Source organism: Podarcis gaigeae, assembly GCF_964106915.1.
Source record: "Podarcis gaigeae genome assembly, chromosome: 15".
Lineage (NCBI taxonomy): Eukaryota > Metazoa > Chordata > Lepidosauria > Squamata > Lacertidae > Podarcis > Podarcis gaigeae.
Genome location: NC_139692.1, coordinates 30,646,919 through 30,665,479, shown reverse-complemented (window position 1 = coordinate 30,665,479; position 18,561 = coordinate 30,646,919). Strand labels below are relative to the sequence as shown.

General features: G+C 45.8%; 1 protein-coding gene across 1 annotated transcript; it reads right to left on the bottom strand.

Annotated features, from left to right (window-relative positions):
* Positions 1 to 1,166: 1,166 nt before the first annotated feature.
* LOC310832440 (myeloperoxidase-like) lies at positions 1,167 to 16,818 on the bottom strand. Its single transcript, XM_083714197.1, has 13 exons — positions 16,705 to 16,818; positions 16,225 to 16,302; positions 15,255 to 15,351; positions 14,343 to 14,518; positions 13,330 to 13,453; positions 12,434 to 12,563; positions 10,967 to 11,170; positions 9,540 to 9,855; positions 8,919 to 9,079; positions 7,326 to 7,578; positions 6,580 to 6,750; positions 4,459 to 4,696; positions 1,167 to 2,342 (listed from the first exon to the last, which is right to left on the bottom strand). Exons 2-13 carry the CDS (start codon positions 16,298 to 16,300, stop codon positions 2,144 to 2,146), a joined length of 2,145 nt encoding a protein of 714 aa, XP_083570323.1. The 5' UTR covers positions 16,301 to 16,302; positions 16,705 to 16,818; the 3' UTR covers positions 1,167 to 2,143.
* Between the last annotated feature and the right edge of the window lie 1,743 nt (positions 16,819 to 18,561).

Here is an 18,561-nt window from a genome sequence, read left to right as displayed (position 1 = left end):
GTTGAAATGGCTCAAAATAAGTTGGGTTTACAGTTATGATTATGATGGCATGAGGCTGTTTTCTGTCTTCAGAAAGAAAACTCTTATAGACACTTTTTCAAAACGAAAAATGTATTGGGAGCAGCTGATACAGATACCCCTAAATGGTCAGTGGCTGAAACTTGAGGGTGGGGAGGTTACTACCAAATGGGTTGACACTATGCTCAAAGGACAGTTGCTTCAGGTCTGCTGCACAGGGATGGCCACCGACTTAGATGGCTTTCAAAGATGATGGGGCCAATTCATGGAGGAGGAGAGGCTTATTGATGGCTACTGGGCATGATGGCTCTGCTCTGCCTCCACAGTTTGAGGCAGCAGTGCTTCTGAATAGCAGTTCCTGGAAACTGCGGGAGGGGAGAATTGCTCTAGTGCTAGGGTCCTGCTTGCGGGGTTTCTGAGCGCATCTGGTTGGCCACTGTGAGAACAGGATCCTAGGCTATTTATTTTATTGACTGAGTTTGTGAATCGCTTTCTCTTGTCTAGGGCAACCCAAAGCAAATTGGAAGCAACCAACTAGACAGAACAAAATGAAAACAGAAACCCACATACTGTAGATACATTAAAACCCAAAAGAAAAAAGAAATACGTTGAAAATATCAAACCCACTTCTAAAAGGCCAGAGAGTTAAAGGCCAAAGGCCTGTTTATAAGGGAAAGCTATTCCCCGACAACAACCTAAAGATGTATAATGATTTCTCCAGGCAAGCCTCCTTGAGGAGAACAAACCTGATGGACTAGATGAGCCATTGGCCTGACCCAACAGGCTCTTATTATGTTCTTATGGTTCTGGGGCCATTAGCAGCTTCCTGTGTCTCTTTGTTCAGAAAGCACAGCAATAGAGGATTGTCCATTAGGCAAGTGGGGCACTGCCCCACCACCTCGGTCTCCCCTTGGCCAACCCCCCCCCACCTGCCTGCCTTCTTACAACCAGCCCAGAAGGTGCCACTGACTATCATCTGATTAGTCTCAGTGTTGCTTTCATAGAACTTAGCAGAGAGTAGGAAGATGAAGATAAGCCTAGAATTAGTCAGTTGCGCCTGCCATTGGCTCTGGCGCCACCTACTGTTGGGCTCCCTGCCTTCCGCCCAAGGGGCACCAGTCACCCTGGAGACACAGATTACAGTTTCATGTATTTATCTGGGGGTTTTTTTATTAGTATTGATCAGATAAGTCTCACAACTCCATCATTAAAAAATAAATACACCTCCCGGTTAGTGCCTATACAATCACTGAAATGAAATCAGAATATGTGTTGCACATAGCTTTCGAAATCCAGCTATGTGACAATATGGAAAGGAAAGAGAAAAGAGCAAATTTTAAAGTCGGATGAACGGCTCATTCCATCAGAAAATCCACAGGGCAATACTTCACTAGACCAAACAACAATGTTGCAAAAGGGTGCGCAAGCGTTCAGATTCTGAGTTCTGCCTAGCCAAGAACTCTAAAGAACAAAAACACAAAAAACAAACCCACCTTGCTATTTTGTGATATTTTGCTTAATTAAAATATCTGGCTGGTTGTGCTGTTTTCACATCCCAAAGGCAGATGTGAGTGTCACAAATCCTTGGATGGTCATTGCTGGATTTGGCCCCAATCTACCCCAAATAGCCACCTCAAACTGACCTTCCTTCATCCCAGAGCCCAAACCACCTTCCCAGAATGTCAGGAAATATGAATGGCAGAGATGAATCCCAGATTTTGGCCCAGGGATGGCAAAGAGGCATTTTGAGAGTTTGTGGCAGTGGACTACAAAGGTCCTTCACTACAGCTTTTTAAACAGAGGTTGGATGGTCATCTGCTGGGGTGCTTCAGCTGTTATTCCAACATTGCAAGGGTTTGGACTGGATGAACCTTGGAGTCCCTGTCAACTGAACAATGCTATGATTCACTATCTACAGGATCTGAACTCCAACCCAACTGGGAGTCTCGCTCAGGAGACAGGTCAGTTTTCATCACTCTGTGACCTGAAGAAGGTCACTATGCATTCTGGAGTGGTTGTGATACCCGCAGGGCTGAGTCCCAGCTCACATTAACTTTCTGGCATTCTGGCAGGTTTGCAATGTCTCAACCCACCCACCCCAAAACTTCCCCTTGTTGCTGCCAGTCTATTCTTTCCAAGCAGACAAATCCAGTCCTCCAATTTCGCGGCATTTCATGAAATCGCTCGGGTAGTGGTTCATCTTGAAAACATCGTGGGGCACCTCCTGGATGTGGGTGTTGTCACAAATGATGCGGGAAAGCGAGGCGCCGCTCAGAACCCGCCGCTGCCAGGGGGTGAACACCCCGGGATTCTCCCACCAGAATCTGCAACAAGCAAGGAGGAAAGGGTAGAGGAAGAGGTTGGTTGACATTTGTCCCGTCAAACCCCGTCTAATTGGTAACAAGGGCTGTATTCTAACATGAGCAATGCTAGAAGACAGTTTCATTTGAGCGAAGGCTTCTGGGTTTTATCCTTTAAACCAGCAGCTCCCAAACTTTTGGGGGCTACTTCCTGCTTTATTCCACAAGCTCACCCCCCAGCGCCCCCTACCCTATAAAAATCGTTATTCATAATACAGTCATACCTCGGGTTGAATGCACTTCGGATTGAGTGCGTTTGAGTTGCGCTCCACGGCAACCCAGAAGTAACAGAATGTGTTACCTCCGGGTTTTGCCCCTTGCGCATGCACAGACGCTCAAAATTACGTCACGCGCATGCGCAAAAGCGGCAAAAAGCACGTGCCATTGCTAGTTACGTTTGCTTCTAGATACGAACGGATCCCCTTGAAATCTTTCCATGCACCTGCTACGTTTTTTGACTTCTGGTATTTTTAACTGTTTTCACTAACATTATCTGAGATCCCAAGAAGAGCCCAAAGGCCCCATTGTCTCACACATAGTTTCCTGCAGCAGCCAGCCAGATACTTAGAGCGTCCTTTGCCATCTTGGTGCCCTCCTGATGCTGCTGGACTCCAGCTCCCATCAGCCCCAGCCAGGGTGATTGTACGATGCTGGGGCTGATGGGAGCATTGCTACCAGTAGCAAACACTGAAGTAGATAGGTCGCACCATAAGGCAGCTTCTTATCAATCCTAAGGAGGAACAGAATTGGGGGGTTTCTGGGGATCAATAGAGGGCCCTTGTCAAGTACCAACAATGCCAGCACTCCTAGAATGAAACAATGAACAGGGTGATGATACAATGACTTCTGCAATCAACACAGGATAATATCACCAAGGCAACTATCTGTAAACAAACAATAAATGCCCATAAAAATGGCAAAAGCAGCTTCTTTCCCTAAATATTTTTTATCTTAAACAATAGTGAACTGTTAGGCTTCGGGGAATTCTATCCTTCCCATGGTGGCAGCAAGAAGCAGAGAAAAACAAAGAAGAGTTCCTACTAATTTGTTTACTCGTCACAGTGAGAGACAAAGGAATGCAGTCTATCTCCCATTAATGGCGTTGCTCCAACTGAACGCCTCCCTGCTCCCTTCCTAACAACAGCACTTCCGCTTACGGTGCCCCCCAGGGGCTAATTGTCTCTGAGACCTTTGCTCTTGCAATGAATGGCATGTTCTGGGAGAAGGGGGGCCAGAAATGCTCTCCAGTGATAACGTGTCAGCTGGCTGCTCTGACTCCCCCTTCTCTTCTCCCAACACCTCCCGACTCTTCTGTTCGCCTGTCTCTGAGCTGTGACCTTCCTCAAACCACTGCTGTAATTCAATACTGCCTTCCTCTTCTCTGGAAGCTTCGGGAGAAGGGGGGGGGTGGTCCCCATCATTCCTTCTCAGTCTTGTCCCCCTCAGTTTGGCCCTGAAACAAATACAGTGAATAAAAAGCTCACCTGTAATATATCAGTGGTTCAGTGCTCCTCTCCTCTCTTTCCAAATAACTTTTATCTTGAGGAATTGCAAATGCAGGAATAAAGACTAAACCAGGTTTAGCAAATTGAAGGACATTGTCCTCTTTCCATGCTCCTCCTATGGAAATATGCAGATGGAGACAGATATATCCCTGCTTTAAGTCAGCCTAAGTCTTCTCTTGTATATTATTTACTACAAAGCTCGATGACTAGGCTCTTTAGCGACAAAATGTCGGATTACCGGAATGACATCTGAGCACTGAACCACTGGTATATCACAAGTGAGCTCTTTATTTACTGTGTTTGCTATTGTTCAAGAAAAAAACTATTTGGGAAAGAAACTACTTTTGCCATTTTAATGGACATTTATTGTTTGTTTACAATGGTGATACTATCTTGTGTCGATTGCAGCACTCCTAGAATGGCACACTGAGCCCCGCAAGAAAATGGCCACCATCCTCCTTGCTCCTCACAGATCCCTTTCCCTAAAAAGGGAACCTGGGTTCTAATTACGCCCCAAGCTCTGTCACAAAGCTGTCACAAAGAGAAATGAGATCCTCAGAGGGCAAGCAGCTCACCTGTCTCCGTCCCGGGTTTTCCGGAACTGGGTCCCGATGAGGCACGCCAGGAGGGGCCCGACCCTCCCATAGGGGACGAAGGGCTCAGCCAGGGCCCCGATCCAGATGTCAATGTTCTCTGGTGTCCCGTAAAGGTCGATGAACTTCTTTGCCAGCTGGGAATTGCCCATTACGGCAGCGAGCTCAGTCTCATCACTGGGCTCTGATAGGCCGCAGAACCGCCTCCAGGCATTGTACCCTGGTGGAAGCAGGGAAGGGCTGTTAGTCTGGCTGGAGGATGGATTAATGGGAAGCAGAGCAGCCAAGTGCCATGGGAGTAAGAGGAGACTGGGGTAAAGAAGGGGGGATTTCAGAAGAATTGCCTTCCTTAGGAACATGGGCCTTCCAAAAAATCAGACCCATGCTTCATCCAGCTCATTATTGTCTGCACTGACTACTGAGCAGGGAGAGGATGGGGACAGGGAGCGAATCCACACACCCATTTCCTCTCAGCTGCTTAGCCACCTCCTTGCCTCAGGCAGGGCCTTTGCCAGCCTGCCTGCCCTCCTCCTCAACCACTGCCACCGGACAAATAACTGAAGGAGGAACAACTTTCCAACAGCGTCTGTTCCAGCTTCAAGCAGGAGGAAGGCTGCTTCTCTTCACAAAACAAAATGGCAGTGGCATCTCTGCAAGAACCATCCTGAGATTGGACCTCCAGTCCTGAGCCATCTGTTGAGGACCAGTGCACTGTTGTAATGGAAAGGTGGTCAAACGTTCTTCCGCAGTACTGACAGTATTGCTACAAGGAAGTATTTGTGACTGACCACAGTGTGGCACAGTGCAACCCACTGAAGGGAACCGATTTTTTACACCAAACGGTATGGTGATTGTTCTGAAGCTAGAATGCATTTATCAAGCATCTGTCTTAGAATCGTTCAACAAAAGTGTATAAATTGCTGAGATCGCTAATACGAATGAATTGTATTTGGAGATCGAGGATTTCCCCAGATTGTATAATACATTTGCAATGGAAACGTGCTTCATATTAATGGGGGATTTTAAACACTTCAAGACATTATTTCTTCAAATGTGCTTAAGGATTTGGACATCTTAGGCTATTATCTTTTCCCCAACCTGCTCAACTTGCAGCCTACTCAACTCCTTTTTAAAAAACTTTTTTTTTTAATTAGCTTTTCAAATTTATCTCATACCCGCTGACTTCCTATCCACCCTTTCATTATGTTCTTTTCTTTCTTTATAAAGCTGGTATATTGCTTATATTTTACCCATTATATTCCGTATTTTTCCATGTATAACATGACCCTATGTATAAGACAACCCCTATTTTTTGGAGCCCTCAACAGTTGTTGAGCTTCTTTTGTAAGTTTGCTGAGCTGTTGAGCAGCTTTTTGACGATCCCCCATTCTGGCTGATGGAACTGGTGCAGTAATACACCACATACTGACACTCACCAAATACTCTTCCTTAGCCGGGAAGAGTGGGTAAACAGCCTCCTCTCTGACATTTCCCTGCTACTGCCGCAGCACCAGCCCTCGCTTGCTTAGCATATTAACCTGTGTTTAAGACGACCCTCAATTTATCATTAAAAAAATTCAGAAAAAGGTCGTCCTATACATGGAAAAATACAGTATGCTGATTATAAATTATTAAACTACTACTTCTTATCTGCTGCTGTACTTCAAATCCTGCATACATTTTAACATAACCATGATATTTTTTTCAAATATGCTACAAAATACTTCCATTCTTCAATAATAAAAAAATAATTCTTCATTCTGTTCTTTAATTCTCACAGCTAGTCTAGCCATCTCATAATATTCCATCATCTTCATTCTTCTTTCATTGGGGCTTCCTCTTCTTTCCATTTGTGTGCGTGGACAATCTTGCCCCCATCATAGCATACATAAACAAATTAAACAATTCCTTCGGTCCAATTATACCTAAGAGAAAGGCCTCAGGTTTCTTGGGAATCACCCAACTCCTATCTCTGTAAAGACATTGCATTCCTAAGTCTCCTGTTGACTCTCCTCCTCACAAAACCACCCTGGATCTCCTCACTCACTGTTTAGCACAAGAAACCAAGGACAGGGTCAAAAACTTCAGGACAGGCTCACCTACCTGGCAGGCCATGGTCTCTCCCCCGCTGGAGGTTCAGGGATGCCAGATCAAGGCCGATGAGCTCAAGCTGCTCAAAGAGTCGCTCCTGGAGCTCCTCCACCATCATCTGGTTCTGCTTCATCAGCTTGGCATGGTCAGCCAGGAGGCCACGGATAAGAGGGTCAATGCCACCTGGAAGAGAAAGGTAGTGGTGGCCCTGAAGACGAGGAACACTCAACCCAAGGTTTAGGGTGTCCTTTTGTTTTTGTTTTTTAATGGAAAGGAGATGGTTTTTCCATCTTCAAAATCATCAAACAGCTCTTACCATCAGAAACCTGTCCCCTCTGAAGCAGCAGAAAACAAGCTTGCTCCATCTTCCATCTTCCAAACAGCTCTTACCATCAGAAACCTGTCCCCTCTGGAGCAGCAGAAAACAAGCTTGCTCCATCTTCCATGCAACAGCCCTTCAGATATTTGAAGATGGCTATCATATCTCCTCTCAGTCTTCTCTTTTCCAGGCTAAATATACCCAACTCCCTCAACTTGTTCCACACAAGGCTTGGTTTCCAGACCCATCATCATCTTGTCTGCCCTCTTCTGCACACTTTCCAGCTTGGAGCAACCTTATGTAGAAAGTTCTTCATAAAAGCCCACCCTTGGTCTTTTAGGCTGTGCTGTGACCCCTGTTTGCCCTTACTTTGTTCCCAGGAGATTTCTGTTTCCCAGACAGCCCAAGAACCCTGCAGGACTAGGAACAAAAGCATTACCTTCCATTACGATTCTCCATGAAGCAGAGAAGGTGAGATGAAGGAGGACATTGGAATATGGGACAAGGGGCTTGAAGTTTTGGTCCAGGCGGGGCACAAATGGGGGAACAGAACCATGTCCAAACCGGAAGGCCAGGGAGAACACATTTGATACAGTGGGGTCCTCAGAGTCATTGTAGCCTCTGTACAAAGGCAACTGCTTGTTCATCTCATTGCCCAAGACAAGGGGCAGGTAGTCTCTGAAGGTGATCACCTGCAACCAAACCAGGAAAGACTCCACTGTTATTTTTTGGTTTTTAAAATATGTTTTATTGATTTCAAACTTAAACAACAGTTACAAAATAACAACAATTAATTAAACCACCCTAGCCTCCCAGAGTGCAAATTGTCCTGCAATAAAGGCATAGCTTCTGTCCAGCTTTAAGTTTTCACAAGCATTACTATTTTTATTTATTAAAATTGTATAGAAATGAACACAATGTGTGTGTGTGTGCAAGTGTGTGGCTATGGGTGTTTAGTGGCCACTTTACAAAGTTTAAAGGGAAACAAAGAGAGTCCCTGACCTCCAGGAGCTTACACAAGGGAAGACAACCGAGGTCAGGCTAATATGGGACTCATATGAGCAACTGTAGTTACATCTCCAGCATGATTTTTACATATGCAGTACAACCGCATCTTACACACATTTAACTTGTGCTATTTCAACCCAATGTGGCTGAAGGCAGGCTGGTTGAAATCATCCAAGTTCAATCCCAGCAAGGCAGAGAGCTTTTCGCAATGGGTCTGTTTGTGTTACCTGAAGAGCTTTTAAGCTCTCTGACTCACTTGCTGGGTAAGGCCCGCTTGGCACACAGGATCTGAAAGCACAAGGGATTCTGTCTCTCTCCCCCTCACCCACTAGCCATGAGGGGTGTTTGGGAATATGCGATTTTTGTGTATATGCAGAAGCCTTGAAACCAAACTTTTGTGTTAAGATGCAACCGTACTGTACGTCCAGCCCTTTCCTCCAAACAGCTCAGGACCTTGGAGAGTGACTGAGGTGGGGGTTCAGCACCATGGACAGCACTGCTAAGCCCAGGCATCCAAGTTGTCTCAGCAGAGGTCCCAGAGAAACTGGGGGAGTTTTATAGCCCAGCCAGATAGTCGCTGGCTAGAGGTCCTGCCCCCTAAGTGCCTGGAGGTCCCGCCTCCTTGGCAGTTAAAGGGACAGTGCCTTTATCTACAGCTGTTAGCTTCTTCAAGATCATGGGTTTTCTTCTCAGGGTACTCTTGATTTCCCAATGAGTTAACTTTTTTTGTTATTTTCTCCAATATTTCCCTTTTAATGCACACTTTACCCCCAAAATATGCATTTTTGTACCCATCACTTGGCTGGAGAACTGCACTGTGAAATTTGGAGAAATGCAAAGAATTTGGTTTGAACATTCTTGCAGAAAGTGCAAATTATTATTATTATTATAAATTCTGTGAGTTTGTCTCTAAATGTGAGCTGAATTAAATTCCTCCCTTGCACCTTCCCTGAAGGCATGAATGAAGCTAGAGTGAAACTCCATTTTGAATGAAGCCGAAGGAAGAGCTCATTTGTCACCATACCTGATTCACTGCCCCAATAATCTTCCGAACTTCCTGATAGATCTTTTCCCCATCCCAATGGGGGTTCAGCGCCTTCAGCTCCCTGGCCAATCGGTTATGCTCCCGGACAAAGAGGGTGTGGAGAGCTGTCAGCCCCAGATTTTCAGTGACACGTTTATCCCCTGCAAAATTAAAGAAACCATCCCTCTAATTTCAAGCGGATTAAGCTAGAAAATGAATTAACACTCTTTTATTGCTGTGTGAAGCCACAGGGAGACTGGTAGGACAGAAGGCAGGGAGCCCAACAGCAGGTGGCGCCAGAGCCAATGACAGGCAGAGTCAATAATCAATCCCTCTTCACGGGAAACCCTGGGAATTACAGCTCTGACAGGGGAAGAGGGGTCTCCTAATAGGGGTCTCAGCACCCTTAAAAAACTACACTTCCCAGGATCCTTTGGGGGAGGAAATCCATGACTGTTTAAAGTGGTATCATAGTGCTTTAAACAGATGGTGTGCATTTGGCCTAACACTTGATGCCCAGATCCATCCAAACATAGGAAGTTACCTTATCATTGGTCACCTAGAGTACTACTGTTTACACTGACTGGCAGCTGCTGACCATGCCCTGGTGGAAAGACATACCTGCATTGAAACATGGGATGTTGGCAGTTCTGTTTGTGTAGAGGCAAATGCTGTTTGAATTGCTCTCGAAAGGAAGGAGGCCCAGACCAGCGTCTGTGAAGTTCTGGTTGAGCGCCATTAAACCCAGAGAGTTGCTTTGGTTCCGGAGGCTTCTCGCCAAAGGCTCCTCACTCCCATACACCATGCTGGCATCCAGAAAGGAGGTGATGGAATTGAGCTGCTCACGGATGAACGTCGTGGGGTTGCAAACAGGGGTGGTCCGGATGAAAGGCATGCAGACGCCTGGCTTTGTAATCCGCGGGTCTCCAGGTGGAATCTGCAGAAAACAATCCCACAATTCATTTGTTTTTTATTTATTGCATCTATACCTTCAAGAAGCTCAAGATAGTAGACATGATTCTTCTCTCTTCATTAATCCCCACAACAATCCTGTGCGGTAGGTTAGGTGCAGAGACAGTGACTGGCCAAAGTTTTGTTTTGTTTTTTAGTTTCCAGAAGGAAGGAAGAAAAATAATCACACTCCCAACAAGTTGTTTTAAAAAAAGAAAATGTTACCACTGATCCAAGTATTGTGGGAGGGTGGTAGGTGATGTTACAGGCATTGGCCAATATGATGACCAGGGAACTGTTCCTCCCATGCAAACAGCGGCACATTTCTCCTCTCCCCATGGGCTCTGCTAGATATTTTAAAAACTCAGCCTACACAGCCCCCTGACATAAGTGGGCAAATGAAGTTTGTGGGTCACTCTTGGAAACACCCGATAAGAACGTGTAAGAGCACAAGAAGAGGCTGCTGGATCAGGCCAATGGCCCATCTAATCCAGCTTCCTGTTCTCACAGTGGCCAACCAGATGCCCCCAAGGGAAGGCCGCAAGCAGGATTTGAGCACAGGAGCAGCACTCTCCCTTCCTGTGGTTTCTAGCAACTGGTATACAGAAGCATTAATGTCCCCAACTTTGTAGGCAGAGTATCACCATCATGGCTAGTCGCCATCAATAGCCCTCTCCCTCCCTGAATTTGTGAAATCATCTTTTAAAGCCATCCAATTTGATGGCCGTCACTGTCTGCAGTTTAACCACCATGCTGTGTGAAGAAGGACTTTTTCCTATCTGTCCTGAACCTTCCAACATTTGTGATGTGCACTTTGCTTTGTGTCAAGAGCTATGTGATAACCCGTATATTTCAGACTGCAGCTCCCATCAGCCAGAATGCCTGTTACAATGCTGGGGCTCATGGGACCACAGTCGAGCCGGCTGATGGGAGTTGTAGTCCTACACACCTAGAAGGTGCCATGTTGTCAAAGGCTGCTGGGAGCTAATAGTTCAAAGAGGACAGAGGGCCTGCAAAAGACCTGACTCCACTCCACCCCAGGAAAACACATACACCTGTCTCACCTAAGAGTCTCTTAACACCGAATTTTCCATTACCTTAATAGGGAAGCAGGGGGGCGCGTAGTTGCAGCTGGTGTCGCAGTGGACATCCTGGTTCTGGATGCTGGTTTCAGTCATGGGGGCTAAGTCCATGTCATGGTCAACCCACTGGCCCCAGTGCATGAACGCCAGCGAGCGCTCCTGGTCGTCCGTGATCTTCTCGTTGGGGGTGCCAATGATCTCGTTGGATACCTGCCGCACCTATGGTGGAGCACCCAAGGGCCACCGGAGGAAATGATGCAGAGTGTTCAATCTGCATAGCCTCAATGTTAAGTGCTCTGGCTCCAACAGGGGAAGCCAGAAGAGGAACTGTAAGCAATGTGCAAGCAACAACAACACACACGCACACATGTGGCAGCACTCTGCCATTCATGCCACTGCCAAAAAGTGCACTAGAGGGTTTGTAGGGCATGTTAATAAGACTTTTGGGCCTTGTATAGTGGGGATGGAATTCAATTTCTAAAAAAACTAGGTACTATTAGAAGCCATGTTGGTAATAGCCCGACACGGGAAAGCATCAAAAATTCCTATTCAATTTCATTGCTTTATCTGAATGCCTGACCAGACATCAATGCATTGTCTGGGGCGAAGCCAAATCAGACAGTTTTGACACAGACTGGTCCCCATTTTCTTATTATATAGATAAGGAGAGTTGTACACAACTCCCACAACTCACTCCTCTTTGTGGTTGGACTATATAAAAAGGTAAAGGGACCCCTGACCCATTAGGTCCCGTCATGACTGACTCTGGGGTTGTGGCGCTCATCTCGCCTTATTGGCCAAGGGAGCCGGCGTACAGCTTCCGGGTCATGTGGCCAGCATGAGTAAGCCGCTTCTGGTGAATCAGAGCAGTGCACAGAAATGCCGTTTACCTTCCTGCCAGAGCAGTACCTATTTATCTACTTGCACTTTGATGTGCTTTTGAACTGCTAGGTTGGCAGGAGCAGGGACCGAGCAACGGGAGCTCACCCCGTCGCGGGGATTTGAACCGCCGACCTTCTGATTGGCAAGTCCTAGGCTCTGTGGTTTAACGCACAGTGCCACCCGTGTCCTGATTGGACTATATAGACTGATCTTAAAAGCTGTATCTCAGTCATTTGTTTTTTATACAGAATATGCCCTGTGTATGGTTTTTGTTATGATCTGTATGGTTATGTTCGTAGATATGTTTACGATAAATTGATGAAAGCTGTATTTATTTATTTTTTTAAAGTGATTGGCTCAAACTTCAAATTGCCTAGAAGCAGAATATCTCATTTTGGTGACTGTGCAGGGATTTGCTGTATCAAATGAGAGTAATCTCCTCTTATGGGGGTGTCCATGTGGTGACAGACACCATGTTCTCCCCCCAGAAACCCCGAACGATTGGTCCACCACCTCAGCCACCTCTCTGAATCCACCCCCAACATGGCTGTTTCTCTATAATTTGTCCCAGAATCCCAGAATGACTTCTCCAGCTCTTACCAGTGGGAGGGGGTGTCCATTATAAAGCTGGCCCTGGATGAGACCCTTGGGAAGAGACACACCATCCTCATACTCTGCTGGGAGCCAGCGGGCATAGCCATGGTTAGACATACCAAAATGAGGGTGCTTCCTAGGGCGGGGGGAGAAGCGCATTAGTTTGGAACACTGCCCCATGCATGAAGGCTCCTCTGGAGGCAGGCATGCTTTAAGGGATTAACCTTTGCAAATCCCAGTCCAAGGTGAGCTGATCTGCACTCCACGAAATCACATGCAGGCCAGAACTTAGTCACGCAACGGATTTCTCTCCGCCTCTAAATGTGGCGTAGCAGCAAAGTTCTGGGCAGTTAAGAACATATCAAGAGACATATTTAAATGCCTGCTCTGAGAGATGAGGATCTGCATGGGGAGAGTGGGGAGAGAAAAGCTTTTTGCCATCTCTCGTGACCCTAGAAATCATGGACTTCCAATGAAGCTGAATGTTGGGAAATTCAGGGCAGATGAAAGAAAATCCTCCAACGGTCATATGGAAGGGCTGTGAGTTCTAGTATTATGAGGAAGAGAGAAAAATCTTTCTTCTGTCTGCTGTCTCCATGCCACGCATGACTTTATGAACTCCTACCATGTCATCTCTTACTTGCCTTTTCTCTTAACTAATAAATCCCAAACACCACAACCTTTTTTCACAGGGAAGCCACTCCATGCCCTTGATCATTTTGGCATCCTTTTTCTAATTTTCTAATTTCCTTCAACGCCTTCCTTTGGCCCAGGTTCCCGGATGACCTCTCCAGCTCTTACCAGTGGTAAGAGTGGTATTTCCCCTCAGATGAGGGAGAACCTTTGACCTGCCTGCACCCCCCCCCCCAAATAAAACCCTTCTCCAGCCAGCTTCTCCTTACCGATTGTTGCATTCTCCTGTGATGGTCCGATAAGGGCTGTTTGGTGGGCACCGGACTGGGCGGATCAGATAGTCACAGCCAGTGGCTCTGGTGATCATATCTTTCTGCTGGATGCTTAGCACATCTAAACAAGATATCCGATAAGGGGAAGAAAAGCAATGGCTTTTGTCTTAGAAGAAAATTTCAATGAGAATCTACCTTCAGTGGTCTAACCCACCCCACCAAGTCTAACCCACCCCATGAGAGGTAAGGCTGCCCACTTGTCAATCACCTGACATCACAAGGGCATCATTTACCAGTGTGGTTTGAAATAATAATAATAATAATTTATTATTTGTACCCCGCCCATCTGGCTGGGTTTCCCCAGCCACTCTGGGCGGCTTCCACAAAGACCAAAAATACACTAATATGTCATACATTAAAAACTTCCCTGAACAGGGCTGCCTTAAGATGTCTTCTGAATGTCAGGTAGTTGTTTGTCTCTTTGACATCTGCTGGAAGGGCGTTCCACAGGGTGGGCGCCACTACCGAGAAGGCCCTCTGCCTGGTTCCCTGTAGCTTTGCTTCTCGCAATGAGGGAACCGCCAGAAGGCCCTCGGCACTAGACCTCAGTATCCAGGCAGAACAATGGGGGTGGAGACGCTCCTTCAGGTATACTGGGCTGAGGCTATTTAGGGCTTTAAAGGTCAACACCAACACTTTGAATTGTGCTCGGAAATGTACTGGGAGCCAATGTAGGTCTTTCAAGACCGGTGTTATGTGATCTCGGCGGCCGCCCCCAGTCACCAGTCTAGCTGCCGCATTCTGGATTGAAATCAAGCTGCACAAGCAAAGAGTCAGCGATTTGCAGGCACCGACCATCAGCTGAGCAGCATTGCCTTTAAACCCCCCTTTTGGCCAGCTTTTACCTGCCTCAGGTAAAGTGGGTGTGGCTTAGCTAAACCTGCCTCGCAGGCTGAAAGTTCCCCACCACCACCACTGTGCTAAAGCTTTCGCCCGGGGATTCACGATACCTGTGATGTTGAAGTGACGGTGCCAGACCTTCTGCAGTTTCTGCCTCAGGAGATCCAACGCCGTTTCCATGTAACTCGCCGCCCGGATTGCAGTCCTGGTCCCCGCCACCGGTTCCTTTAAATGTCTCAGGAAGTCGGAGGGGGTGAGATGGGGGTTTCTCAAGTTCTCCTTCGCTCTGGAAAGAGAAGCACAGAGGGGATGGCAACAAGGAGACGGGGAACCTTAATAGAAAGTGCTCAGAAGTGTCACAGCAAGCCTTCCTAATGGCGAACCTAAGAACCTAAAAGAGCTTTGCTGGATCAGGCCAATAGCCCAACTAGTCTAGCATCCTGTCCCACCCAGAAACCCCCTAGCAGGATGCAAGCTCAAAAGCACCCTCCTCTCTTGTGGTTTCCAGCGACTGGCAAGTTTGCTCCCTTCAGTTTTATTTTTTAAACTACAACGGTACCTCAGTTTTACGAACGTAATCCGTTCCCGAAGACCATTTGACATCTGAAATGTTCAAAAACTCAACAGCCAACAGCTAGACCTCAGGATCTTGCACTCAGAGGAAACCATGTGGCACGTTCGACTTCCGAGGCGTGTTCGTAAACCGAAATGTTCGTCAACGGAGACATTCGAAAACCAAGTTACCACTGAATGCTCTTTCTAAAATTATTTGTTGTTAATGATGCTGTGCCAACTCCGGCAATATATGAACGGCTTGCTTTTAGATGCAGATTGTGCATGGATAAATACAAGGATATTTGGGATCCATTCATGAAAATCATAATGTCTTGTTAATAATTTTACGTTTATTGGATTAATTGTATGTACTTATGTACTTATGTACCCTAGGGGCATACTCCACTAATGATGACTGAAAGCAACGGAGGGAAGATTTAATGCAGATTAACATGAAGGAAGCTCACCTCTCCCGGTATAACTTGTATGCTTGATCCACCAACCGCTTGGCTGTGTTGATGCTGAATAAAATGTCAGGACCAGTCAATTTCTCGGAGGCCAACGCTTTAAAAGAGAGAACCAAAAACATCAGCTCAAAGGGCCCCTAAATCCAAACCAGGGCAATCAAATTTCAGCAGCAAGGTACACAGATGGCATGATGCAGCAACTGTCCAGGACAATCTTGGCCAATTCAAAACAAAAAAAATTCCTCATACCAAGAACTAACTTAGTTGGTCTTTAAGGTGCTACTGGAAGGATTTTTTTTTGTTTTGACTATGGCAGACCAACACAGCTACCTATCTGTAACTTGGCCAATTCAGTTTATAAAAAAATCTCCACCCCACCAGCTGGCATTTTTCACCAGCCCAGCCTTCCCACAAATGTGTATGTCAAATCATTTGCACCACACTCTGAGAGCTTGTTCCACAGGACCAAACATAAAAAATAAAAATCTCCTTTCCAGGTCACCTTGAAAATACTCTCAACTCACCAAAGGCGAGTGGCTATTTGCAGGCCTTAAGCTGAGATGCCCTCTTGGAAGTTGGTTCCTATCCACATACCAGGTTTTGACAGAAAAGGGGTTCAGAGAGGCACCCTCCCCAACCCAATCAATCATGGATCGCCTTGAAGATTTTCATAAATTCACCCCACCCTGTCCCCAAAACGATGCACGAACTCTACAAGACGTGGCCCATTGGGCCCTTTCCAAAGCTACAATTCTGTGATTATATGAAAAATCAAAGGCAACTTCCTAGAAATGAGTTCCATGCACATACTTTTAAAAACTCTTTTTGTGGGCTGCTGTGAGCAATCATGGAGTATATAGATATTGTGAAATTAAAATAAAGGAAAATAATTATTTGATTACATTCCTTTTCCATCTTCCCCCCAGAAATATTCCCACCCTTGGATGAGTCACAGGATTTGTTGTGTTACCTTCTGAGGAAGATTCGGATGCTGGCAGGAATCCGAAGGCCACTAAGAGGCTCAGGAGAGAGAGGGCTCGCTTCATCTCTGCAAAATAAAAGAGGAACGGGTGGGTTTTGAGTAGGGGAAATGATAAAAATGTTCTTTTAAAACCCTGCAAAAGTCATTCCAATGGAGGCAAAGGAGAGAGCCAGTGTGGTTGCAATGACTTGACTGCTGGACTAGGACTTGGGAGGTTCAAATCCACACCCTGCCTAACCTACCTTACAGGGTTGTTGTGAGGGTTAATTGAGGAGGGGGGAAAGCACCTTGAGCTCCTTGGAGGAAAAGGTGGAATATAAATGCAATAAATAGGACCAAGGCTTGTCGCCTGTGTTACTCCTACTCAGAGTAGACCCATTGAAATTAATGGACATAGCTAACTTCCTATGTGTGGGAAGCTGGGCTTTGCCATGTCCTCAGCAGCAAGAAAATGGTGCTAAGCCTCACCTGCTGTTCTCAGCTCCTGGCTGTGGATATTGCTAGGTGCTGAGTACTTTTATAGTCTCTGGTTATCAGGTGTGGGCAGGTTCTGGATGAGACCAGGATGAGGGAAAACACACATACCAACCTCAGGTTGGTTTAGGCCAAGAGGAAATATTTGCTAGGTTCTTCCTCGATCGAACAGAGAAGTCCCACTTCCTTGTTCCTGGGGGATAAATTTATGAGATACTGGAGCAGGAAAGGTTATATAAATATTAGTCAGTGATTTATTCTTAAGAAAGAAGAGGGATCCAACCCACTTCAAAAAATGCAATGAAGCATGTCAGAAAAGACCATGCCTTACATTCCTGACAAGGGATATGCAAATCTGTTGATTTCAGTTTCGCATTCTGGCTCTCTTGAATTCGGTTTCCCACTTTACTACATCACTTTGCTGATTTATTTATTTTAAAAAGAAGTCCTTGAGAAAATTCAGCAGAATTTTCATGCACATTGTCTTTGAATGCAGTTTTGACTATTCTGCCAAAAAAGAAAGAAAAGAAAGAAAAGAAAAGAAAAGAGAAAAGAAAAGAAAAGAAAAGCAATAATTACCTTATGCAATGCATTTTCTATGTATTTAAGTAATATCTGCAATTTTAGGCACATCTTAATATATGCATTTTTTTGTACACCTTACTGGGTTGGAAAGTACTGCATGTGCGAAATTTGGAGGACAGCAGATTTCGAAGGACGATTTTGCCTGTCAGCATGTTTTGTTTCAAAAACTGCAAATCAGGTAGGTTGGCCTTTGAATGCAAACTGGATTGCATTTCTCCTCAATCCCTAGTCCTGATATATTCAGAGTAAAACTCTCCCCTGTTCCCCCTCACCCCGCAAAGGAAAATTGCCTTTAAACAAGGCAGTTTGAGTTCCTTGCTTCTCACTATACCTGAGGACCAAAACTGCCTCTGTGAATCAGTCATCAGGCCATTGACGGGCTCAGAAAAGACTTTGAAAATATCGACCAGCAACAGAGGTTGATGTGATGCGTGTTTTCTCAAAAGTGGATCCCAACAAATCTAGTCAGACTTGGGTCACATCCACACCAAATGTTTAAAGCAAATTTATGCCACTTATTGTAGAGTTGGAAAAAGGTCCGTGAAAGGGCAACCCTTTCGAGATTACAGCATTTGGGACTTTTAGTTTAGAGAAAAGGGAAGTAAGAGGAGACAAGACAAAAGTCCATACAATTATGCATGACATTTGGGAGATGGGGAAAAGAACTTTCCTCCATTCACTATGTCATGACACTGGAAGTCACAGACACCCAATGAAGCTGAGTGTTGGAAGGTTCAAAACAGAGAAAAGAACGTTCTTCTTCGCACAGCACATTGTTAACCTATGGAACTCATTTCCACAGGAGGCAGTGACGGCCACCAACTTGGATGGTTTGAAAAGAGGATTAGACTAATTCATGGAGAAGGCTATCCATGCCTACTAGCCATGAAGGCTATGCTTCTGAATACCAGTTTCTGGAGGTTAGAATGCTCTTGTCCTCCCTAATGGGGGTTTTCCCATAAGGGGCATTTGATTGGCCACCGTGAGAACTAATTACTGCCACCTGAGGCAGCAGCCTCCTTGTGTCCAGTGGTAGGGCTGGTCCTCTAAAGTGGTTCTCTGATGTCTCTGCTTTTTAAGATGCTGAAATGACCCTCATGGTCCCTTCCAACTCTATAAGTCTGTGATTCTATGAAACTTTTTAGGTTTCATAGAATCACAGACTCATAGAGTTGGAAGGGACCATGAGGGTCATCTCAGCATCTTAAAAAGCAGAGACATCACCTTGCCAACAAAGGTCCATATAGTAAAAGCTATGGTTTTCCC

Coding starts and splice junctions, on each gene's coding strand:
- LOC310832440 (XM_083714197.1), bottom strand. CDS start 16,300: ATGAAGCGAGCCCTCTCTCTCCTGAGCCTCTTAGTGGCCTTCGGATTC. Junction 14,519..15,254: donor TACAAGTTATACCGGGAGAG/GTGAGCTTCCTT, acceptor TTCTCTTTCCAG/AGCGAAGGAGAACTTGAGAA. Junction 6,751..7,325: donor ATGGAGAATCGTAATGGAAG/GTAATGCTTTTG, acceptor TTTCTCTTCCAG/GTGGCATTGACCCTCTTATC.